The sequence below is a fragment of the Anabrus simplex genome, chromosome 2, assembly GCF_040414725.1.
Source record: "Anabrus simplex isolate iqAnaSimp1 chromosome 2, ASM4041472v1, whole genome shotgun sequence".
In the NCBI taxonomy this organism is placed as follows: domain Eukaryota; kingdom Metazoa; phylum Arthropoda; class Insecta; order Orthoptera; family Tettigoniidae; genus Anabrus; species Anabrus simplex.
Window position 1 is genome coordinate 541,177,905 of NC_090266.1, and position 27,680 is coordinate 541,205,584.

The following is a 27,680-nucleotide window of genomic DNA, read 5'->3' on the forward strand; positions in this document are numbered from 1 at the left end:
GCAAGTCTAAGTCCAATACTAGCATTATACTAACGCGACTCTCTCTACAAGTTACGCTTGTTATCCCACAGCAGATAGTTTTCGACTATCCAAGGACATTTCCCAGTGAAATAGACTATCTCCTCAAGATAGGTGTGAATGTGTACATAGGACTCTCTCTTTGTAAATATATATTTGTGCCACAGACTTTCAGTCTATCATTTAATAATAGCATTAACTGCGTGCAATCAATCAAGCTTCAAGACAAGTTTCATTATACTTCTTGTAAATACTGTATACAACTATTGAAGCAATAAACTTTATGTTGTGTTACTGTATACCAAGTTCCTTGTATACAACAATTGTGTTATAATTCTTTATTGATATAAATAATATAAATGTTAGGTTTGTAAAAATGCAGCTGCATAATGTCAGTATTAGTTTCTTCTTGTTATATTGTTACATTGTACTATTTTGTAATGAAATAAAATGATAGGAGTGACAAGGATTTGAATGAAAGATGTTGCCATCTAAATTCTAATGATTTTCTAACTGAGCTATTCAGGATTTACTTCGTACTAATGTAATTCAACACATTTGCAGAACCACCACAACTTAACATTCATTTAGATTCTATTCTAATTATTTAATAATGTTATACAAATAGGTTCATTTCATGGCAGTATTATTGCTTTGTAATTGTAGTAGCAGCTACTGCTACAGTAGTGTTTCTTAACTTATAATCAAGACAGTGATTAAGGTATTATTTTATGGATACAGTTACTCTCACTGCAGGTCTTTAGAAAGCAGTTTATGGCTCTGAGGTTGAGATTATGAACTACATTTTCTTTAAAATCGTTGTAATCTATGTCTGCAAAAGTAATTAGTAAGACTTTAAATGTATTTAGAATTCTAGAATTTATATTTGTATCATTGCAAATACTTTGCTTTTTTTTTTTAAAGACCTAGATAGAGACTAACACTCTAAAAGATAAACAATGATGCAATTTCTTCCCCAGACTTTGCACTTGACTGTTTGACATGGCTCCACAAATGTGGTGAAGGAACAAAAGAAAGTGTAATGTGGGCTATGATTGAACTTTGTTTTGCGGTATCCGAAGCAGCTAGGTGTTTGCACATTTCAGAAAGTACACCTTGCAGATAGGTGAAAAATTATCAACATTTGGGTATTTTTGCCTAAAAAACTGGGAGTGGTAGAAGGAAAATTGCAACACCACAACAGAATGCCACACTTGTGGAGGTTGAAAGGAATCCCTTTCACACCGCTGCTACTTTGAAGGCAGTTGTATTTTCCTGGCCATGACAAGGCTGAGAAATTGTTTAAGGGCCACCAATTTGAGATCTCAAGGTGCCATTCCTGGGGAAGTTTTTAAGTAGGAGCATAAAGATGAACGTTTGGTCTTGCATTGGGAAATTATGATCAGTATTGGAAAAAAAGGCAATCTCTTCTGATGAAGGCACCTTTTCTACCACAAAGAAGGACCCGCATTGCTATATTGTACTCCTGGCACCCGATTCAACCACAGATACACCGCCATTCTTGCCCGTAGTTGTAGAGTCTCTGTCATGTTAGAGGTGTAATTCTTATCATGGAATGGTCACAGTCGCAGGAAATCAAGCCAGCATAATGGTTGCTGGATTGTTATACTAGATTGTTGTGTCCTGATGGAATTCTTCAGTTTCAACAGGATAATCTACCGGTCCATACATCTCAATTGATTCAAGACTGGTTTGCCAGCAGGCAGGATATCAAATTGATCGACTGGCCTGATGGTTTGTGGAAGCTCGACAAGGATGCCTGGGATGGCATGGCTGATAAGTAATTAGTAGAATCCATGCTCACTTGACTGCAAGATGTGATAGAGTTGAGATAAAGATGGACGAAATATTGCATCGTGGCTTTTCTTTTTAGGCAGACGCCACTAAGTTTTACTTTGTTTATGCCACAAAGTATATTTGTAACACTGTCTGTCTTTGAATAGTAGCGAAGGGACCCAAAAGTGACTTGTGTTCAAGAGAGTGGAACTTTTATTATTATATTATTTTTCTTGACAGCTGTGCATGATTGAAAGAAAGATGGGAGTGTGGGAAAGATTTGTTGATTAAATTTATGGACATCAGGATTAAGAAGACCTATGACAGTGTAGCATGGCAGCTGGTTTGGGATGCATTGAGGAAAATACAAGCAAGATGGAACAGAAGTGCAAATAATAAAAGCTTTGTTCTGAAAATATGTTAGTAGTGTAAAGACAAAGATGAGAGGAACAAAATGTTTTGATGTGGAAGTACTGTAGGATTTCACCCAACTCTTCATCAGTCATGTTTGAAATCCACAAGGGGATAAAACAGATGATAGTAAGAAGCACAGCAAAAGGCCCTACTGTTTGCAGGTGGTAAAGTGGTATGGGAAAAAAATGAAATTGAAGTACAAGAACTAGTTAATCAGATGATAGAAGAGTTTGGAATAAGAACAAACAGAGAGAACAGTAAAACAGAAGTGATGACAAGAGGTAGGAAGGTTGAAAGGGGGAAGATAATAGTAAATGGAAATGTGAAAAGTTTCAAATACTTGGAAAGTGTAATCTCAGAAGATGGGAAGCAGTGGCTGTTTCATGCTGAATTATATTACTGTGTGGATACAAGCTCTCAGCTCAAATGTAAGATGAAAATTGTTTACTCTTCTTTCTATCTGCAGTTTCACAAGAGAAGAGGCAAGATCTACAGGATCACAGGATTGTCCTTGAAGGCATTGTACATGATAAGGCAATACTGGTAACAGCACTGATGTCCAAGGCCTTGTCAAAAATAGCCATAGGTCACTTGCGTTTGTGTCGTCCAGGGCAATAAACCACACATTTTTCATCCAAGGCACCTATGCCTCCTTTGTTACAGTTATAGTACATTGTGATTTCAGACTTATTAATCACAGCATCAGTTGCACTCTTGTGGTGCATTCAAGACAAGAGAATTACAGCTCACACCTTCATTGGGACTTCTGACACCAAAATAATGTGTCCGGTAAATCCAGATAGAGATGATCCTACTTCTCTCGACTTTGATGGCAAAAATGCCAGTGGACTTTCTTGTTTATTCTTTTTATCTGCAGTTATACTGTAAAACGGGGTGAGAATGTGACTGGTGGTGAGAGAATGTGACAGTGACGTCATTTCATATGTCTGCATCTCCAAGTGCCACTTGGTGTCAAATACAAGAATGTGGCCTGCACTGATGTTTTGTTTATAGTCAAAGGTTGGCAGCCATGACGTTCTTCCTGCGTTTATTCTTTTACCTTGGCGCGAGCAGTGCATTTAAAATTACTCGCCGTTCCCGCTCTTTTGTATACATTTGCATTGTCTGTTATGTGCAGCTTCCACCGTGAATTGTAGGCAAAAGGTAATTATATATTTTGAATCCTTTGGTGTTCTAGGTCATATCTCAGTTTTGAACACATTGTTATCATAATTTGTTCATGAAATGCAAATAATTTGATCTAAAATGAGAAGATTGTGGGGTGAAAATGTGACATTGGTTTTCTTTTAAATTTATTACAGGCTGTGTTTCTCTATAATGGGACGGATTTATAAAAGGAAAATTGGTGGACGAAATTACCGAAATTGGACAGATGATCAGTTGGAAGCAGCACTGAATGAAATCAAAGGGAAAAAAGCTTCTATTCGTCAAGTGGCGGAGAAATATGGAATCCATAGGAACACGTTGTGGAAGAAAATGCATGGACAACTTGCCGGTAAATCAGGTGGTCAAACAGTGTTTTCTTATGAAGAGGAGAAAATAATAGTTTCTCACGTGATCGCGCTGGCAACTTACGGTTTTCCCGTTACTGTTAATGAATTACGTGTGTTAATACGATCATACCTTGACAGGATAGGCCGTAAAGTAAAACGTTTCAACAACAACACCCCTGGAAAAGACTGGGCTTTTCTCTTCTTACAGAGACACAAAAGCAGTCTGAGTTCTAGAATGGCTCAGTGCATCTCTCGATCACGTGCTAGCCTTGATAATGATATTATCAGTGAATATTTTGATAATCTTTCGGGAGAAATTGAGGGAATTCCTCCCGAAAATGTCTGGAATTATGATGAGACGAATCTACAAGATGATCCAGGCTCCAAGAAAATTCTAGTAAAGAGAGGCTGTAAGTACCCTGAACAGATAAAAAATGCTACTAAGGCTTCCGTCTCCATAATGATGTGTGGAAATGCTGCCGGAGATTTTGCACCTCCTTATGTTACATATAGGGCTGAAGGAATGTACCAATGTTGGACGGAGGGTGGACCTCCTGGAACCAGGTACAACCGCTCGAAAAGTGGTTGGTTCGATGCCAGGATATTCGAAGACTGGTTTGAATTTCTGTTGCTACCAATTTTGAAGAGACAGTCTGGAACGAAAGTGTTAATAGGAGACAACCTGAGCTCCCATATCAACTACCATGTGATTTCTCTGTGCACTGAGCATAACATCAAGTTTATTGCCCTTCCACCACATTCTACACATTTGCTACAACCTTTGGATGTGGCCTATTTTAGGTCGATGAAAAGTGCCTGGAAGAAAATACTCACAGACTGGAAGGAAACAGATGCTGGAAGGAGACTTTCGACTATTCCGAAGACTGTATTCCCTCGCTTACTGAATGAACTTATGGTGCAGTTGAATGAGAGAGGCAGTATCAACCTGAAGTCTGGTTTTCGTGCTTGTGGAATTTTCCCCCTTGACAAAACTGCTGTGCTGAGTAAACTGAGTGATAGTGTAATCGAAAAGTCTCCAGACCACAGACAAAATATCAGTGACACTTTTCTTGAGGAACTGAGAAAGAAAAGAGGAGAAACTGTTTCAATATCAAGCAGAAAGAAGAAGATCAACGTACCACCCGGAAAAGGCTTTACTCTTGAAGATCTTGCATTACAGCCAAGAGACACTGAAGCAAGAACTTCTAGACAAAGGAAAGCACAACATGTTTCTGGAGAAAAGAAGAAACGGCCGCAGAAACGAAAGCATCAAAATGAAGACGAAACATCGTCAGAAGAAGAAGAGACGGTGGTTTATGCGGAAAGTGAAGACAGTTTGGGTTCTTGGGCAAATTCAGATGATGAAAATACGGATGGACAAGAGGATATGAATGTTGATGATCATGAAGATGAACAGTCAGACGCACCAGTACAAACAACTAATGAGGAAAAAAGAACTGATTTATCTGCAGGAGACTTTGTAGTCGTCAGGTATGATGGACAATTATATCCAGGAAAATTATTGACAAATTTCGACGATGTGGGGGAAGTCAAAGTAACTACTATGACGAAGAATGGGAAATACTGGAAGTGGCCTGAACGTCCGGACGTGTTATGGTACTGCAAGGAGCAGGTCGTCAGGAAGATACAGACACCACGAAAAATTGGAAAACGTGACATATTTCTAATTGACATGAAGCCTTAAGTAATTCACGCTTGTTGCCAAATAATTTTTCTTAATATTTCTTACTTTACTTGTAAATAATCCTGTAATCAAAGAATTTAATAAAACTGAATTAAAAAAAAGTTTTTTCTGTTATTAAACCTTAAACTCACTTTCAAAAGAAGGAAAAAATGAGAAGTGATTTCTGTGCTTAGAGATTTGCTTTATAAAAATCATGAAATGGTACATTAAGATCAATTACAAGCTATTTCAATATTAAAACCACTTTCAATTTGCTCACTTACATGAAAAGTGGTGTGAGAATGTGCCACAGGCCGTTTCTTAGGAAATTCAAGCAAAGGAAAGCCATGTCACATTCTCACCCCACATTGTGGGGTGAGAATGTGCCAAGAAAAAATGCCCCACCAACACTCCCTTGTGAAGAAAATACAAAATTGAACCTAGTAAGTCAAATTACAACATTGTAGCTTACTTCGATTACATTTTCAGTGTATTTGTTTCAATTTTGGGAATTATATCATTAGAAAACAACAAATGCTGTCACATTCTCACCCCGTTTTACGGTATTTCTGTTCGATCCATATAGGGAAGCACTGAGTCGAAGTACTGGGAGTAGGATTCAAAAGAAAGAGTTCTCCTACACTAAGTATTGACCCATCCAAGTTCTTATCACAGTAGATGTACCCACTGTAGAAATAATTGTTCCTATTATCAGTAAGACATATCAGTTTTAATCCATACTTGCATGGCTTACTGGGAATATACATCTTGAATCTGTTATGAGGCTGGCATCACTTTGATGCTGAACTAGCGGCTATGTCTGTAACCTTTTATGGTGTTATAGATATTCCATGGCATTGAGACTATCAGCTGGATTATTATTGTTATTTAAGGTTATTAGTTATTCTTGTTGTGAATAAACATGAAGTCGTGTCTATATGATATGTTTATTATTATAGCAATAATATCTTACTAATGATATACATGTGCTTGTGATACAACATGGCACAGTCGTATACAGTCTTTCTTTAGTGATAAGTTGGACTAAATCAGTGTCAAGTGTCAAAAAAAAAAAAAAAAAAAATACAAGCAACGATACCTACACAAGATTCTTGATTCTAAAACATAAATATAAAGTTCACGTCAGAGGATTAATGTAAGTCTGAGAAAGGATTGCTTCAAATTAACATAAATCACTCATCATAACAGGTAAAACATCAATCATGTCTCAAACAACACAAACTACCATTCAAGAAGCCATTGTTAACCTAAATGTAAGTACCCCTGATGCATTTTCATTTAAACCACATGATTGGCCTGGTTGGAAGCGACGATATTATTCAGTCGGTAAGCTAGATCAGATGCCAGGTAACAAACAGACCAATATGCTGATCTATTCCACGGGGGAAAAGGCAGAGCACATTCTTGTTTCCCTAGCAATCCCTGATGACAAAGTACACAATTTTGATTATATTCTGAAATTTCTTTTTGAAGACTATTCTATCACTAGAAAAATCTGATTTTTGAAAGAGCAAAATTCTTGCATGTGGGACCATTCATTGAGTGACAGGCTGCAGTTTAAGACAGAATTAACACTTGAATCCACTGTTACGGCCTTATGAAATTCAGAAGAATTGTTTCGACAAAAACATAAAATTGCAGATATTAATTATGTTAAGAAACCCCAAACATGTATCAGGGACTCTCCCAACATTCGGCTGCCAACTGTATCTAGGTTTGGCAACAAAAATAATAGGTAGTGTATTTTGTGCGGCCATGCTCTACGACAGGAGGCATGGTGCAACGTGCCTTCCGCCTCTGAACGTACGTGAGTCAGTCTGGGTTCAGGATCTAAAGCGACCTGGTACAGTGCTAGGGAAAAGCACTTTATCAAGACAGACAAATGTGTGATCTGGCAGAACAGAGGGCATCTGCTGCCTTACTTGGGATCTGCAATGGTGAAACAGAGGTCTCCCACGGACCTTCATATGATGTCCTTTAATCTAGAGCCCTTGGGGGTAGTACAGTCACCCCCTAGCTCGACCTCATTAAGCGGTGCACCATCTCCAAACTTTCTCCAGCTGCCTCCTCAGAGGCATTCAGACCTTCAGCCCCAAACAGAGACAAAAGACTCAACCAATCAGATGCCTGCTGTGGAGGCACCACCTCAGCCTCAGGAGCCTGGACTCAGGAGATCCGGCTGTCAAGTGAGACCTCTGAGACTTATCCTTTTGAGGGGAGGATGTTATGAGGCTGACATCACATCAATGCTCAACTGGCGGCTATGTCTGTAACCTTTTACGGTGTTATAGATATTCTATAGTGGTTAGACTGTCAGATGGATTATTATTGTTATTTAAGGTTCTTAATTATTCTTACGAATAAACGTAAAGTCATGACTATATGATACGTTTATTATTATAGCAATAATAACTCGCTAATGATATACAGATGTGTAATACAACAGAATTTACACCTCCCCCTGAAGCTGACAAGCATCTCATCAATACACGCAGAGGAGCCGATACTGAATGAACTCTGACAATTTCTGACAAATTAGCCAAATACCTCAGAAATTGCTCAAGCTCTTTGCATTCACTTCTGTCATCAGGATTGTCACATTTTAGGTTCGAGAAAAGAGTGTGATATCTGTTCTTACTCATCATGCAGTGGAATATTTCCATCCTGGTACCATCTGTTCCTGAGATTGACTTTGTACTTTAATGATTGGATTTGAAAGCTACAGAGTAAAATAACAAGCCTATGAAGGCTTTCAGCTTCCATTATATCTACATTTCTCAAGTCTGTCTGTGATTTGCTTCTTTCTCTGGTGAGTTGTATATTTGTCCATCGAAGAATGATACCAAGAATATCATCCTTTATGACAAGATTCCATACAGATACGGGATCACCTTCATTACCAATTTTAGTTGCACGTAGTGAAGTTGGGAGTCTCGAGATATAATGTTTCAGTGTCCGAGACTGCTTGGAGATGTAGGGTTTTGATGACCATTTATATTGATTTTTTTATTTAATAGTAATAAGGTTGAACTACGTCATCATTACTTTAATCAGAAGATTCACTCACACTATTTGTTCCTATCTCATCATTCACTATCACTTCCTCATTATCTTCACTATTTTTGGAGTCCAAACTATGATCACTATGAATAGTGATATTGTCTTCACAGCTGTTTCCATCAGTACAGTCCTCATCAACCCACTTCTGCATAACTTCAGTAACTCTTTCACTTGTAACACATGTTCTGGAAGTATCCATAGTATTCTTATTTGTTACACTAGTTCCTGCAGGACTGGTCGTATCATAAGCCTCATTAATGAAGATTTATCAGTGAGACTGTTTATTCCACACCCACCTATAAAGTAAACACTGAGATACAGTCTCACAGGCCACTTGCATGAGATGTATCATGACTGATCGCTGAGACAGTTCACTTCACACCCACTGATAATACAAATACTGAGGTCTGCTCTCGCAGGCCGCTTCCAGAAGATCAATCGTGATAGCGTGTAACCTTGAACTTGTTACAGTTACAGGGGGGTTATTATCAGAAAGCAACAGTAAGGTAGATAGCAGCGAAAGTTATTACAACAGCGGAGTTTCAAGATAGTTAAATGTCTCAGTGACTGGACTTCGGTACTTGAGATTTAACCGCAGTCAGCTAGGTTGTACACCATTCATTTAAATTTTTTGTCTTTTAAAATGACTAAACTTAATGGTTTCTGACAGGTGATTTTCAAGTGTTTCATCCATGAAAATGATATGTATGTGACATTTAATAGGCCTAATGATTCATAAATTTGTAGTTTCAATTGTTGGATACTCTTACTCGTGAAACATTCTAATGCCCTTTTTCAGTATTTGGTTTATGAGCAAGTTGGCCATGCAGTTAGGGTCGCGCAGCTGTGAGCTTGCATTCAGGAGATAGCAGGTTTGAGCCCCATTGTTGGCACCTTGAAGATGGTTTTTCTGTGGTTTCCCATTTTCGCACCAGGCAATTGCAATGGCTGGGGCTGTACCTTAATGAAGGCCACGGCCGCTTCCTTCCCACTCCTATCCCATCATCACCATAAGACCTGTGTGTGTCGGTGCAACGTAAAGCAAATTGTAAAAAGAAAAAAGTTTGATTTCAAGTACGCCTTACAGAATTGACCCATTTATTTTAGAAGTGAATAATTATGGATGAAGAAATGGACATTTCATCAAACTTTTTGCAGCATGGTTGTGGTAAATATGTTAACATACTAACAATGTTAAGTTAGATGTATCTTAGTTAATATTTTCTAGAAGGCATTCTTTTTCCTTACGTACTTCCAACTTCTTTGACAGACATAAATATGCAGTGGTGTGTGACATGTACTCAACATTTGGCACTGAATCACTTTCATTCTGAAGTTTTGTCCATCCAGTCTATTTTAATTTTTTAACATGGCTCTGCATATTTTATTTCTGAAAAATTAGACTAATAATATTGCTGTTAAAAGTACAGGAATGAATTATTTTATGTTTCAAGTAAACGTGTAATGTGTCTATATTCATCGTGTTGAATATCTTTCAATACAATCCCCTCGTTTTTCAGGTCAGTCTTCATGGAATTTAATATTTTGTCATTTTCTTGATGTCCAACTTGTGGGATATCCCTCATAACGCACTCCAGTTTTGTGGAAGATGTTGTAAAGAGATATTTTGTTACTGTAAATGTAATAATATTTTTTAAAAATAGCCAACTGGAAAGATAATTTGATCCCTTGATTGAAAACCTTCCTTTGTCTTGTACAATGGATATGTACATGCTTCTATGGAAATATGAAGACGTATATGCAAGCATAATTCAGTTTTCAGAATAGCTGGATATAATTTAAATAACTGCTTGTTTATTTGTAATGAAATATTTAATTTTGAACCTCATTCACATTTTGAAAGTAAGTTTTGTTAGTAAAGTGAATTGCTTACAATAGTTTTGTTTAAGAGAATTATCTTCTCTCATTCAACCATCCTGAAAATTCTCAGATGTGCAGGAGGTTGAAATGTCAAGGATATTGGACTTAATTAAATTATATTAATTAACCACTCCAACTGAAAGAAGATATTGGTGTCATTGGAGTTTGTAATATCAGTAGCAACATAAGTTTGCACTGAACAATTACTAAGAATTTAAAAGAGATGTTTCTGGCCTTTTTATTGATTCTGTTCATTGTTTATTGGGGTACCTATTGAATGATGATGTGATTTCAAAAATTGAAGTATTTATGACAAAAGTGGAAATACTATTTAGAATATAATTGGTAGCAGTAGCAATTCAAATACGGTACAAGCATTACACTGTTAAATATTTAGAGCAATTGGTACATAGAACATAACATGGAATGTGTAATTTGAAGAAGTTGGAGAGGGCTAATTCAAGAACTGAAATATGTTTCCAGGTTTTTTAAATCTCTTAACGATGTCTCTTGGGATCATATCTTACTTGTCGAAAAACTATTGCAAAACAATGTTGATAATGTTGGGTTAATGTTTTCTGACCACCATTTCTGAGTAGCATTATTTTCAGTCAGCCTATACTGAATAAATACTAAGCCACAGGATCATCAACTAAGCTGGATTTTTAAAGGGCATGTGGTAAAAGAACATCCGTAGTAGTTTGACGAAAATTAACTAGAGCCGTCTACTACATAGGCATGTTTTCAGCTTTTATTGATATTAAGATAGCTGAATCTTAATTTTTCTTGGATGATATCTTCATTGTACTGATTTGAATCTTTCTCAAGAAATTGTCCAGCTTGACTTTCCAGTGCAAACAGCTTTTTGAACTAGTTGACTTGAATTGCTCTTTGGAGAATTTCAGACTTTTACATCATATTATGTTAAAGAGTTAAGAAATGTAAAATTCCTTTGTGGATTTTGCCTGATGTATCTTGGTAAATGTTTATACAACACTGAGCCTGGTAAAATATGTATTTTTCCAATTTTCTGCAATGAAATAGAAAAAAAATTCTATGACTCAAGAATTGTTATTCTGGGTCAACAGTACATTACACATATACTAAACATACTGATGTGATATATTAAGGCCACCATTGTTTTTTGTATTAAAAATGTGTACTCAAAATCTGAATGCTCTTTCTGGTATTGCCTCATGCCCATGTCTGGTGAATTTTGGTTTATGGCATGAGTAAATAGATCATATGCAATGCTGTTCCATCTTTGTGATTTTTACCTGTCAGTACCATAATGCAGTATATGATAATGAAAAGCATATATCATCTGTGCACTTTTCATAATTTCTAAATTCAAGGGGATGCATTATTTAGTACAGAAAAAACCTGATACTAATATTAATTACTGTATCAGATGCTTTTGAAGTACAGTTTAAAGCTAGTGATACAGTATTGCTTTTGAAAATTGATTGCAGTTATATTTTAATACTCTCTTTGTTGGATTATGTCTGTACATCAAAAATATTGGTGCTTCAACACTATTTAAATCCTATGAACTAAAACCCACATCACACACAGGTGCCTTTCCAACCACAATGTTGTTAACTGATGCAACATGTCAAGTGTTCCAGTCCCGAGAGTCTGTTCATGAGGACATCTATCCTCAAACAATGTTGAAAGCAATCCAACAAGATAATTGATTTCCAATTCATGGGACAAACACTTAGCATATGAATGATTAAACTTCTGTTGATCATTTATTTAGCATTCTACACAGAATTAGGTCTAAAATGTCCAGATATTGGCTTAATGTCTGCATGTTTCAAGGTTTTGTTTCTGTTAGTAGGTATTTTGGATAGAGTATCCATCACAAACCCCCGATTCATCCCTCCACTTCTGGCCTGTCCAGTTTCAGAAAACATTTTCAAATTTATTAATGTGTTGAGCACAGGTGTCAGTGTTCATATAGTTTTTCATACTTGCTCATAATAAAACTAATTCATAAATCCTTGACAAGTTTACGCACAGTAAACAACTTTGTACATACCTGGATACGTGTATTACAAAAGTTATTTGATTGAGTCTCAGGATATTCTTGTAGGAAGAAACATGTAATTCTGTTATAAATGTTTTCTGTTACAGGTATGTAATAGTTTTATCATAAATTTTGTATTTCATGTTTCAACAGACTGAAAAAGCTTAAATGTTAAGTTGACACTAAAAAGAATAGTTTTCATCTTAGCAAATCATCGGAAGTCGCATCAAATAGTGAATCTGCATGTAAATAAAAGTAGATTTGTGTGTAACCAGAAAGAACATCATGCATTAACAATGAAAGATAACTGTATTTTCTGTTCCTATGATTCAGTTTACAGAGACAAAAATCCTCCATTCACTGCGCTCTTTTAACAGGAAATCTTGTTGGAGTGCTTTCAATATTTTGTGTCGTGTGATGTGATTATTTTATGGGATTTAAATTGTGCTGAAGCACCAATATCTTCAATGAACATACACAATTCAAGTCCCATTCACTATATGACTGTATGTTGGGTATTCAGCCCAAAGGCTGGTTTGATCCTTTGCAGCTCCGCCAACAGCTGTTAAATAGCCTAGGCGTCACTGAAGAGGCATACTAGGGAAATGAGGAGTGAGGTAGTTTCCCGTTGCTTTCCTCACTGAGCCAGCAGTTGCTATTACATATCAGTCTGCCAAGCCCACTGAAATACATGCATCAACCGACCCTATGAGTGCTATTTTCACACCATTCGTAACTGGGACTGTTTGCAGAAGGAATGGTATTACTAGCATCACGCATACCTCAGTCGCTTTCATATTGTCAAAGCCAAGGATGAGACTGAGACCAGTCAATGAAAGTAACAAATTTCATATAGCCCATACCAGAAGACATAGTGCACTGTAAACAGTACATCTCGCCAGCAAAGGCATACTATATGACTACATCATAAAAAATGCCTTCCTAACTGCAATTTTGGTAATGGACACAAGATATCTAATAATGTTCCTCCCTCTCCAGGGAGTTAGTTTATGAAAGAAGCCATTCCCAAAACGGTTGAAAGCATTCCTGGGAAGCAAATCATTTACTATTAAAATGATAGTGAAGTTGGTAAATTCATTATGAGACATCAGAAATTTTAAAATTAGACTATATCATATTAAAGTTCCTTAAGTTGCTTTTCTTTGTCACACAGGATGAAAATAAAGAAACTACTCGTGCAGTGCTCTTCATCAGACTACACATTTTGATTCCCTACATTCTTCCCTTTCAGTGCATGTAGAACTCATAATAATTGTGTGTATAACACACAGATATACTATTCAAAATGACCGAGAAGGTTGGCTGTACAGCGACTCTCATAGCTGTGTGCTTGACTTCAGGACATAATTAGTTCGAACCGTACAATTGACACCGGACTTTTGGTTCCACAGTGAATCAGCAGATCAAAATTGCATTAACTGGTATTTACCTTCTTTATTTCCATGCTGGGACATTACATCAAGTACATATTCATACATCGCTTGCTAACACAATTAGGCTTTGGACCTTCAACACGTGCAAAAACAAATTAATACTTTTCACTTGAGCATGCACTTTTCAAGTGGAAAGTAATGCCTTCTAAAAATCATTGCAACTTTCATCATAATTGAAAGAAGATTTCCTCATTTTTTATTAGATCAACGGTAGAGTTGTTTTGGTCATCTGCCGGGCTGAGTGGCTCAGACGGTTAAGGCGCTGGCCTTCTAACCCCAACCTGGCAGGTTCGATCCTGGCTCAGCCCGGTAGTATTTGAAGGTGCTCAAATACGACAGCCCCATGTCGGTAGATTTACTAGCATGTAAAAGAACTCCTGCGTGACTAAATTCCGGCACCTCGGCGTCTCCGAAGACCTTAAAAAGTAGTTAGTGGGACGTAAAGCAAATAACATTATTAGTTTTGCTCATCCCTCCAATTACATAGAAAACACTCTGTGAATACATTTGATGGAATATACTTAAAACAAATTTTGACTAATGAGTTCAATAATATACACCATCTCTGTGGTGTTGTCATAGCTGACCACACTCCTTAAATGGAACTATGTGCTTCTCACAAGAAGGCAGCGCAGTTCTGATGTCACATCCATCTCAACTGTTATCATATGCTTACCCAGCATGTACAGCAGCAACTGTGTTGTTAATGCAACATATAATTTGCTGCTAGATTAAAAAATTGTAACATACAAATGCAGTCATTTTCAGAATCAAAACATTTGGCATACAGTTTTTGATTTGCACCATACACAGAATAAAACAGGCAAACTCCATATTCTTCCAGTTAAAACCATACATATGGGAAGCCTATGCACATTTTCTTGTGATAAAAGATCACATTTTGCCCCATTTCCCTGGCCAGTTCTGATGAATCATGACACAGTTTACATAGGATTGTTGCATATGTGGCGCTGTTGGTAATGGTCCTGATTTCAGTCAGTCAATGAAGAAGATGTCCGGTTCCATGGCTAAATGGTTAGCGTGCTGGCCTTTGGTCACAGGGGTCCCGGGTTCGATTCCCGGCAGGGTCGGGTATTTTAACCATAATTGGTTAACTTCGCTGGCACGGGGGCTGGGTGTATGTGTCGTCTTCATCATCATTTCATCCTCATCACGACGCGCAGGTCACCTACGGGTGTGAAATCAAAAGACCCCCATCTGGCAAGCCGAACATGTCCTTGGACACTCCTGGCACTAAAAGCCATACGCCATTTCAATGAAGAAGATACCATCCATGTCCCATAACACTGGGGCCTTGTGTTTGGCAACCAAGGACACTGTCAGAAATTCCTTCAGGGGTTGGCTATCTTTACGGTGCCATTGTATTATTTGGCATTTGGTCTCTAGTTCACAAAAATGGAGCCATATATTATCCTCGGTCACAATCCTTAATATGAAGCCTGCTGAATCCTGGTTGAGACATTGCAGGAGATCATTGCTCTCATCCATATGCACTTGTCTTTGTGCTTCAGTCTGGCATCTGGGAACCTACTTAGAGCATACTTACCACAGCTGTAGGTGGTGTATGCTGCATTCTATATTTACCTCTATGTCTGCGAATGTGACACACTTGTTGCAGAAAATGACATGCTCCACTCATGCGATGTTGGTTGACATTGTTACCATCACTATCTATATGAAATTGGTCCCCTTCTCTGTTGATGTACGGTCATTTTCTAGGTTTCAGTACAGTTGTACATAATTTTCCATGACAGTGAATGCTTTCTACAGGCTCGTACCAGTCGTGTCTGAATCTCTGTGTTGGTCACTTCCTCTTTCTGCAGAAACCATATCATCCTGCATTGTCTTTCAAGATCACTCCCCATGTTGTCCACTAGCATACTGACAATTACAAGATATACAGAAAACCCACCCACACCATCAATACCATCCAACAAACTTCTGTGCACCCAGACATACATAAGAAAGCAGCTTACAATAGCATGGTACTCAGAGCATTAACTGTTCCTTTATCTCGCAAGAATTACAAAAAAGAAATTAATACTATTTACAATATTGCAGAACACAATGGTTTCAGTAGAACCTTCATCAGCAGAATCATCAGTAGATATAAGGGCAGACCAACGAGCTAGAAAGAGGACTATAGAGTGGCTATTGGACCGCCATATTTGAATCTACTTGAAAGCCACGTCCACCATATTGTAAGCGATCAAATCGAGTGGGCGTGTGATGAAGCAAGTACAGAAGCTGCGGGAATAAACACAGTTTCACAGTTTTCTTTATTAGAGAAGCACTCAAAGATGCATAATGCCTGTTTAAAAGGACATTAAAAATACAAAGTACAGACTACATACTTACATTTTTTTTTTGCTATTGGCTTTACGACGCATCGACACAGATAAGTCTTATGGCGACGATGGGGCAGGAAAGGGCTACGAATAGGAAGGAATCGGCCGTGGCCGTAATGAAGGTACAGCCGCAGCATTTGCCTGGTGTGAAAATGGGAAACCACAGGAAACCATCTTCAGGGCTGCCGATAGTGGAGTTCTATCACCCGAATACTGGATACTGGCCGCACTTAAGCGACTGCAGCTATCGAGCTCCGTCTTACATATTGTATAAAGAAAGAAAATTAGTGCATTTCCAGTACGGTAGCCCTAATTACAAAACATATCACAATAGTACATTGCCATTAAACAAATTTAGACCTACATACAGGGAATGAAAATATAGAACAGAAAACCTTGAACAAAGTAATATAACATCGAGAAATAATTCATATAACTTTAATGAATATGAAAACCTACAACCTGTTTTCCAGTCATTGACCGGGTCAGGAATGTAATGAATGAACCAGATGTAGGCTGTTAGTGCGATGGGGTCGCCACTCCCAAAGTGATTTACTAATGACTGATGGATGCTATGAAATGAGAATGGAGAGTGTTGCTGGAATGAAAGATGACAGGGAAAACCGGAGTACCCGGAGAAAAACCTGTCCCGCCTCCGCTTTGTCCAGCACAAATCTCACATGGTGTGACCGGGATTTGAACCACGGTATCCAGCTGTGAGAGGCCGACGCGCTGCCGTCTGAGCCACGGAGGCTGCTATAACTTTAATAATAATAATAATAATAATAATAATAATAATAATAATAATAATAATAAATCCTGGTTTTTTGCCAGTTACCTGGATTTGGCATTTGTATGGATTTAGCCTAATTCTACGACCGGATACCCTTCCGGACGACGACGCCAACCCTAGGTGGAGTGATGTATTTACTATTACGTGTTTCTGTGGTGGTTTGTAGTATGTTCTGTTGTGTGTAGATGAAGAAGGTTTTCCAGTCGCCGATCCAGAGGAATTAACTGTCAACTACCCGGTAAAAATCCTCAACTCGGTCGAATCCGGGACCCTCTGAACCAAAGGCCAGCACGCTGATCATTCAGCCAAGGAGCCGGACACAAAGCAACTTGGCAGGTTCGAGCCTAGCTCAATACGATTGTATCTGACGGTGCTCAAATCCCTCAGCCTCGTGTCAGTAGATTTACTGGCACGCAAAAGAACTCCTGCGGGACTACATTCAGGCAACTCGGCTTATCAGAAAAAGTAGTTAGTAGGACGTAAAACTAATAATAATTTACGAAAAATAAGTATTTGTTCACATTACTTCTTTTTCAAAATGCTGGGGAAATGTGCTCTGTAGGATACAATGTAATAATAAATAGTGTTATTAGTTTTTCGTCCTACCAACTACTTAGTACGGTTTTCGGAGACGTTGAAGTGGAGGACATATGTCCCGCCGGAGTTCCGTTACGTGCTAGTAAATCTACTGATAGAAGGGTGACGTATCTGAGCACCTTCAAATACCAAATATGCCAACTTAGCTCAGAAATCCAGCGCTCTACCGTCTGAGTCACTCAGCCAGGCAGGATACAGTTCATCATGTCTGGCTGCCTGGTCAGTTCCTACAAGAAAATAAAAGTAGGCCTACCCTACACGTGCTGGATTGTGCTACACAGGCAACGTAATTCTGCTAATCGCCCATAACTGTGTACTTTAGTAATTAAAAGAAATCTTATTTGAAATATGATTACATTCGTCGTGTTTTTCCTACAATTTATGCATTAGCTTGCCACACACGTAGAGAGCATAATTTATTCGATCTAATCTATTAAAAGTAATGCATCGTAAGCGGAAGAAAGGCGCTTAAACTATGGAGTCGCTATTTCGTCTTGGCACCACCCAGAGCGCTGTAGCAGCCATGTTAGCCACTCTATAGTCCTCTTTCTAGCTCGTTGGGGCAGACCCAAGACTACCCTAGAAAAAGATTCTGCTCCTAAAGAAAAGTTTTCCACATTCACTTTCAATAATAGTAGCATTTACCATAAATCTAAATTTAAGAAAACACAACATCAAAATAGCATTTAGAACCTCCCACACCAACTCCAAACTCATTTTCAATCCACACACTCTCAACAATAACAATAATAACATTAATAATAGATATTTGAACTCGGGAGTTTACAAATTAGAATGCCAATCCTGTAATTCCAGCTATGTAGGTCAAACAGGCCACAATTTTGTCATAAGATACACTGAACATCGCAACGCTCTCAAATATAACCGTTTTTCAGCTGTGAGTGAACATCATAAAACATCCAGCCACGAATACGCATCAATAGATAAAGATCTTAAGATCTTGCATTATGAGCAAAAAGGCACCTTGCTCAACGTTCTCGAGAGCATCCACATTGATTTAGATCATTTTATGAATCCCTCTCACAATTTAAATGAAATCAACGAAAAAAAGAACATTCTACTTGAAACTTTCATTCCATATATTTTCAGAACTTCTATAATAAAAACAAACCCCGCCTCCATCTCTCCAACTCACCACCACTCCTCCCTCCCCAGCCCCATCCTCTCTCAACCAGCCCTGCACCCCCATCTTTCCCCCTCCGCTCCTCCCATCCTCGCAAACACAGCTGAGCCAACAATAGACTCGATCGTACGAACGGGATGGTTAAATTTGAAAAGGCCAGGCCAGTTCGAGAGGACAACCACCTTTTAAGTATCGTAAGTGTAAAGTTTTCTTCACAGCCATTTCACACTTTTTACTTATTAGCCCAAGTCTCTCATTCAACTTTTTTTTTTCACATTACAGATTGGAACTTCATTGACGGTTTCCAGTATGGTCACTTACAGTTTACCATGCACCTGTTATCTTCTCTAACACAGCTTCACAATTTTGTCGCTGCCCTCCCAACCATTTAAAATAAGGCAAACACACCTAGCCAACATTGGTGGAAACAGTCTTCGAGAACGGGAGCGCTAAATTAAGAAGAAATTGAGAATGCTGCTATTCTAAAATTTTAAATTTCAGCTGCATTTTTTCCATCACTTGTCACATACATTTCACCTCGCACGTTGTCTCCTCTCAAACTTGGTTTCTCAAGATTTTTTGCTCTCCTCCTAGCCGTTCGTGGTGACGGTGTTTCCACGAAGACAGACTGTCAGCCTGAATTTTCAACACAGTGATTTCGTCCTGTTTTTGAATTGTTATCAAACTAAAAAGTTTTTAGACTAACAGGTCCGCAACCTCACTATAAGCACTTATTGTTCGTTTCCGTCTGAATCATTTGTTTTCTTTTCTTCTTAGGTTTAGCACACTTTTTGGATTCTGTTATGATTTATATTAACCATTTTTCACTGAATTTCTCTCAGCGAGTTATTTATTGCTCCATCTAGTGATGTAAATATTATATACTGTATTGTTATTGTTTTTGTTTCCGTCATGTGTCTTTTGTTTTTAATTTGTTCTTTCATTATGTTTTTAGCACTTTTTAGCTAGTATTATGTGAATTACTTTAACCCTCCTTATTTCACTGAAGATGGCTCAAACGAGTCGAAACATGTTTGAATTTTATTGCTCCATCTAATGATGGAGTTATGTTTTGTATTGAAGTAGGATACATTTAATTTTTCCTTTGTAAAGTAAATACTGACAATGGCAACAACAATAAGAAAGTGCGGTGATTATTGTTTTAATGGGAGGTACAACTGGTCAATATTGCAAGGTAGGTTTCCAAAAATATTGCTATTCATTACAAATACAATCAGTCAGTCAATTATTGTGAAGTGCCTCGTAATTCTCCCTAGTTGACCCTCACAAAGAGCTTCATTAATCAATTCTTGGCAATAAATTGTAATTTCAGGCTCCATATTCCTGAGTCCTTCAATGGCACGAAGCCTAAACCCAGAGGTGACACTCCCTCGTAAAGCGTCCCAGGTGGCGGATAGGGGGATACTAGTACAATTTACGAACTTCATCGTGTAGGGGGATACTAACCAGCTTGCCGGCGGACTTGAGAGCGAAATAAAATGGCTCTTGTGGACCAAACACACAACCCCCTGTGGCTGGGGGATGCAGACAAAGAATACACCCGTGGTATCCCCTGCCTGTTGTAAGAGGCAACTAAAAGGGGTGACCAAGGAATGATTGAATTAGAACCCTGAGACTACTTGTAATTAGTACCATCATGTGAGGAACACCATGGGTCACCTTTACTTGAGAGTAGTACCACTATGTTAGTAGCAACAGAGGGTGAATCAGTATGGGTTTTACAGTACCCGTGATTCATACCACTACATGCAGAACACCACGGGCTTATGTTTCCTGTGATTAGTACCACTGTGATAAACATCACGGATCTGGGCATTGCCTGTGATTAGTACCACTATATGAGCAACACTGTGGGTCTGCGTTGCCTGTGATAGTACCCACTATGTGAGGAACACCACGGGGTAGTACAAGTCCCTGTGATTACTACACCTATGTGAGGAACACCATGGGTTTGCATTGCCTATGAGTGGCGCCTTAATGTGAGAAACACCATAGGCCTGCATTGCCTGTGCATATTACATTACCTGTGAGTAGTACCGCAATGTGTTGAACACTGCAAGTCTATGTTACTTATGATTAATACTGCTACATGAGAAATACCATGGTTCTTACTTTCCTAGCGATAAGTACTATTATGACAGGCCATTGACCTGGATTTTGGACCCCTTTAGACAACAAGCATCATCAATTCAGGATTGTGCTTTGGAGGCAGCCCCTTGGTCAGTATGTACTATTGTTTGTTTTAAGATAGTTTCAGGGAAGGTGGGGCATTGCGGGTCAAATCCACCGATTAATTTAAGTTCATAATCATTGTTCTTCTCTTTTTAAAAAAAAATTCTAGTCAGTGGATAAATTTTGGAATTATTTTTAACTTTTAATATTGCAAGTTGGATCTGCTGATTATTTTAAATTCATATTCATCCATTCAATCTTCTTCATCATGTTTTGAATTATGATCAGTGGATGAGTTCTTGACTTTTAAATTGTCATTATATTTCGTCTCACTTCGTACCGTAAGGGGCCGATGACATAGATGTTAGGCCCCTTTAAACAAGCATCATCATCATCATCATCAACACACATCTCATGTTTAAGTTTCCTGTTTTAGAAGAACAGGGGAAAAATCTAGGAAACACTTTGAGATACAGTGGCAATTTCCTAAATGTTTAGGAGCACTAGATAGGAAACCTGTGTGATTAAGACCTCCACCAACAGTGGTTCCATTAATTTCAGTTATAAAGGGTTCCTTAGTATGTTGTTGATGGTTGTAGTGAGTGCAAACTATGACTTTATTCTATTAAATTTTGGCACTGATAGAAGGATCTCGGATGGACGGACAATTGAAAACTCTCAGTTTTATGACAGACTGTTAACTGAAACTGCCTCCTGTTAATGAAGAAAACAATCTTCAGTATGTCTTTGTGGCGGATGAGGCTTTTACACTCAGGCCTGACTTCATTAAGCCCTTCAGTGAATGTAAATTAACACCTGAGATGGAAATTTTCAATTCTAGACTCAGTTGTGCAAGTCGTGTAGTGAAGAATACTTTCAGAACCATGGCCAGTAGATTCTATATCTACCAAGTGGGTTGGCCGCACATTAAGGGTTGCATAGGTGTGAGTTTGCATTCAGGAGACAGTGGGTTGGAACCCCACTGTCGGCAGACCGGAAGATAGTTTTCCGTGGTTTCCCATTTTCACACAAAGCAAATGCTAGGGCCATGGCCACTTCTTTCCCACTCCCAGCCGTTACCAATCCCATTGTCACCATAAGACCTATTGGTGCGACTTAAAGCATCTTAAGATACAGATGTTGATTCCCATAGGGAGCTTGAAATATTTGTCCCGAATGAGTAAATTTATAATACCAATGTAGTTGGTCCGTTATTGGGCATTATCAGTTTTCCAGCTAACTCATTCCTGGTTGCTAGTGTTTCGCCCCAGTGTGGTAAATTGGGCTCATCGGTTGGTAAATAGCGCACCAACCTAGACGCATGGCTAGTGTATACAGTGGAGGCCACTGCGTAGGCTACTTGGAGCTGCCGGCAGTGCCAGTGCAGTATGAGAGACTTTGTCTCATTTCCATAAATTGATGCCTGCTTGGCCATCAGATGATACAGATGTTGATTCCCATAGGGAACCTGAAATATCTGTCCCGAATGAGTAAGTTTATAATACCTATGTAGTTGGTCCGTTATTGGACATTATAAATTTTCCACCTAACGCATTCTTGGTTGCCAGAATTTTGACCCAGTGTGCTAAATTGGGCTCATCAGTTGGTAAATAGCACACCCACCAAGACACATGGCTAGTGCATACCGTAGAGGCCACTGCATAGGCTACTTGGAGCCACCAGCAGTGGAAATGCACTATGCCTGCCTGGCCATCAGATGATACAGATGTTGATTCCCATAGGGAACCTGAGATATTTGTCCTGAATGAGTAAATTTATAATACATTGTAGTTGGTCCATTATTGGACATTATAAATTTTCCAGTTAACTCATCCCTGGTTGCCAGAGTTTTGCCCCAGTGTGATAAATTGGGTCATCAGTTAGTAAATAGGCATCAATTTTTGGAAATGAGACAATCTCTCAAAATGCATTGGCACTGCCAGTGGCTCCAAGTAGCCTACGCAGTGGCCTACACGGTATGCACTAGCCATGCGTCTTGGTGGGTGTGCTATTTACCTACTGATGAGCCCAATTTAGCACACTGGGATGAAATGCTGACAACCAGGAATGAGTTAACTGGAAAATTTATTATGTCCAATAACGGACCAACTACATTGGTATTAAAGCAGCTTGTAAATAAATAAAAATAAAAAATTCTTATCTCTCATGCAGAAATAGGAGTTGCACTGTGTAATCGGAGAAGTATTGTTTTCGCATCATGTGCTTTGCACAATTTTTTGCAAATGAAGTGCTACAATACATATTTTTCTGATGCATGTGATTTAAAAAAGATTGAGTAAATGTTTACGCCACAAAGAGGGCACAAAGTGATATGCAAACCAACCATGTTGGCCACTTATGAGAATAAGTGAAGTATTTTAGCTGTGTACTCTCGTCTCTTATTTTCTTCCTTCTTTTCACTCATATTTCCTGTGCTTGTAGAAGGGAGTTCTTGATCACATATGAAATGTAGGTGTTTATAAAAGCACAGTTTGGGTACATAGGTACTGTCCACACCACTTCGTATTTTTCCACTTTTTTTTAATTCCCTCTCCCTCCTGTAACCAGATCTTAGATTGTATATATGTTTTATTACTGTGTGCTTGTCCATGTTATCATCCACCTCTCTGAATTTTTCAGTCAGAACTTTATATGTGTCTTGTTTCATTTGTTTATTGGTACTTACTTTTAATTTTCATAGACATGGGAACAACTCGTACATCTCTATGAACTGCGCAATAAACTCACGTGAGTAATTCCTTGTATCAATGGAACACGTTGTTTCTGAAAATCCACAGCCTGTTTCCAGTCATTCTACCGGGTTAGGAATGGAATGAATGAAGCCCCCATCTAGCAGCGAGGATAGGAATTGTGCCGGATGCCAAAGCCTGTCACACTCCTCTGGTACAATGATTAATGAATGACAGATGAAATGAAATGATATTGGAGAGTGTTGCTGGAGTGAAATGTGACAGGGAAAGCCGGAGTTCACGGAGAAATACCTGTTCCACCTCCTCTTTGTCCAGCACAAATATCACATGGAGTGATCAGGATTTGAACCACGGAACCCAGCAGTGAGACGCCGATGTGCTACTGCCTGAGCTACAGAGGCTAACATGTTGCTTCTGCCATCAGTAATTATGTACAGCCAAACTAATCAAAAACTATCACTACAACACTAACTAAACAGTAGGCCTAATCTCAGCAGTTCATCAACAACTGGATACGACAGCTGCTCGCAGTTTCACCTTCATATGTAAAACCTTTTCACTTTCTCTTTTTGTGCGTCTGTCACGAAGTCTCCATCTGAATTAAAGCACTGCTAAAAAATCGGAGACTTGCCTGCAGACTTAACGGTCATCGAGCAAGTTGTCCATGTGGTTTGGGTTGCGTAGCTGCGAGCTTGCGTTCAGGAAATGGTGGGTTCATATCCACCATCGGCAGCCCTTAAGATGGCTTTCTGTGGTTTTACATTTCTAAATTAAGGCCACTGACGCTACCATCCTAACCTATCACTTCCCCAACCTTGCGTCACCGAAAACCTTCGATGTGTTAGTACGACATTAAATAAAAATAGCAAAAGAAAACAAAAACTTAACAGCCATACACACAGACTTGTTTGAAAAGGGTGTTTGCGCAGACTTACCTCCAGCTAGGTCTGCATGTGTATGGGACCCTTTAAACATGAAATGACTCTTGTGGCAGATGGATTAGGATATTACAAATAAATAGCTTAATCAACTGTTCGTTGATGCTCGTGTAAGATGTTCAGAACAGTTCCATGGCTTATGTTCACATCTCGTGTAGTGAGGCAATTACTGATCGAGTAGCAGATATTTAAGAATATACTTAAATAGTGTATTTAAGTGGTCTGCCTATTCAATACATGCATATTTATACATGTACACATGACAGTGCTGCAGCAATTTCAGGAACATTTTCAGTGTTATTTAGGGAAATGATCTGGAGTTTCTGCCCTCATTCCAGGATGATAATTCTTCAACAAGCTAGGAATATATATGTATTGAATAGGTGGACCACTTAAATACAATATCTAAGTATTATATTAAATATTTTGCTACTTGATTTTCAAGTCAATACAGGTTTAAAAAAAATTAAGCTGTTAAAGCTTGTCACTTGCAGTTACTGGTGGCAGGATTGTTACCAACCTTATTTAACACCATCTGTTTGGACATGCCTCACACAGCAGTTATCATGCATACTAACACAAATGACCCAATTTCTCATAAACAACTGTGTATGGTTGCAAATGGGCTGTGATGAGGTTGTTTTTGCTGCAGGAACAGGCTTTTGATGACTGTTGCTGTATCACTTCCATTGCATCTTGCAAAATCATACACGAGATGCATATCAGCAAAGTTATTGGCAAATTCTGCATAAGTAAATCCATCCATACCGTATCACTTGCTACGTACAACTAACACTGCAGGAATCAAAATCTTAGGCAGGACTCAGCAGTTGAGTTTGAAGTCTTGGGGCTAAGGGAAAGAAAGTGCATTTCACTGTGGTCACCAACAAGTACCACAAGTCAACAGATATGTTCTGGTTGCAAACACAACACACATTCTGTGTAAACAGCTCACAAAGGCCGTTGGGGAACCGAAATGGACAAAATGCTCTCATACAGTAATACACCGCCGCAGACTATGGATTCGTTACATCAAAACACTCGACGAACATCCCTGAACAGCCTCTGAAAGTTTTTGGTAGAGTTTATATCCACCCTTTCTTTCTTTCTTTCTTTCTTTCTTTCTTTCTTTATTTATTTATTTATTTATTTATTTATTTATTGTAAATAACACCTAATTTTAAGCACTGAAACATTTGGTGTATATGTAGGGCTTGTCCTCTTTCACTAGACCTATTTTATTCCTCTCCAAATTGTGGTAAATAAATAAATAAATAATAATAATAATAATAATAATAATAATAATAATAATAATGCAATAAACAAATGACACAGAAAATTCTGAATATCATGATACTTATTAGAACTGTGCTTTTGAAACTGTTCTCATAATTCCCTATGGCATATCAATTAATGTTTAGGATATGTACTAGAAATGGAAATTCATTTTTTGTTGGTCAGTCTCTGAATATTTTTAGCAAAACATCTGGCTAACTAGGAGAGAAAATATTTTTAAAAACTAATCTCTTAGGTGTTTATGGAGGGAGCCAGAAAGTACGTGTGCCAATTTGTCAGCCTTGTTTATTTTCATGGATTTTTCAAGTCTAGTTTGGAAAGACTTTGAAGCCTTTACTTCTTGAATGTTTTGTTTATTGTTAATCTTCTTACTACTTCTGGCCGAATTCTCTGAAATATCTTCCTTCTTTAAGCTATGAATAACAGAGGAATGTTGTAAACCCCTCATATTGTTTTCTATGATATTTCGTGCTAATTCCATTCTTGAAATAGAACAAATAATTATTTAATAACTGAAGTTGGTTTTGAGTTGTCATACAGACAGAATCGTATCTTTTAATCTTAAATATGAGTTAAAATCATGGTATGGAAAGTAAAAAACTTTTACTTGCTTTTTCAGTCGCTCAAAAGTTCCAGAGATTATAAAGAAGATGATTGGTCATAGGTTGATCACAAAACAAACTCCCATGGAAGGTATATTAGTGAAAAAAGTGATGGTAGCAGAATCTGTCAATATTCAGCGAGAAACTTATCTTTGCTTATTAATGGACAGGTGAGTACCAATTTATAAATATGTGGTATGGGAGGATTAAATAGTAGAGATAAAATCATGTCCTTGTCCTGAGGTGGTGCAGTTCTTTTCAGGCACACCTCCCCAATGGAGGAGAGCTGCATGTACCATTTTTGCCACATGCCAGCCCTCCTGCATTCTTAAATTTCTGGCAGTACTGGGAATCAAACCCTGGCCCCTGATACTGCTAACAGTTACATTAGGGAGGCAGACCGTCAAATAATTATATAGGGTTATTCATCTAAGATGTTACACAGAAATAACGTCTAAACCATGACAGATATCGGTATTCTGTTTTCATATTCATTAATGATACCTAGGAGCTTGTAAAATAATGTGCTACTTATTCTCATGGGGTGTTTAATAACTGATATATTGATACTAACTCAGTATTTTAAAATGGAACGCCACAGATACATGCAGCTGGCCTAAATGTTCAACTGCGTACGAGTTCAAATATGTAAGTATTTTGAAAATAGGTCAGTTACTTTTTGAGATATAAATAAAAACCTTATTTGGGCTTTTGCGTGCCACATCGGACAGCGTAGGGTCGGCCAAGGACGCATTATCACGCAAGTTGTTTCCTGGCATTGATTCCAGCTACAGAATGGATACCAGGCCTGTATTGTACACTATCGTACACATAATGTGATGTACCGAAACATGCCCTGGGTGTGCAGCGTTATTGTATGACTGGCGAGCGCACAACGGGGAGGGAGATTAAGGTTTTTTGTTTTGTTTTGAAACCCATGTGTAACATGTCAGCGTCATAACAATTACGGTGATGAGACGTTATGCTCCCATGCCCACGCCCTTAAGATCATTTCCAGTGAAGTCTGCCTTGGACATTATTCATTTGCTTTTCTAGAAGGAGGTCTTCAGGTGTCCTGTGTTATGTTTATTTCTCAGTTCATACAGTTGTATGTACTGTACACTCAAACCAGTTACAGTTATAGCTTTCGTTGTGTTCCTTC

The 27,680-nt window shown here is 38.3% G+C and overlaps 1 protein-coding gene across 1 annotated transcript in view; it reads left to right on the plus strand.

Annotated features, from left to right (window-relative positions):
• Positions 1–27,680, plus strand: part of ScsbetaG (Succinyl-coenzyme A synthetase beta subunit, GDP-forming) — a 254,798-nt gene that overhangs the window by 101,863 nt on the left and 125,255 nt on the right. The window contains exon 5 of the mRNA XM_067139203.2: positions 26,536–26,688. Coding sequence (XP_066995304.2) covers positions 26,536–26,688 — 153 coding nt within the window. The remainder of the gene's footprint in view (positions 1–26,535; positions 26,689–27,680) is intronic.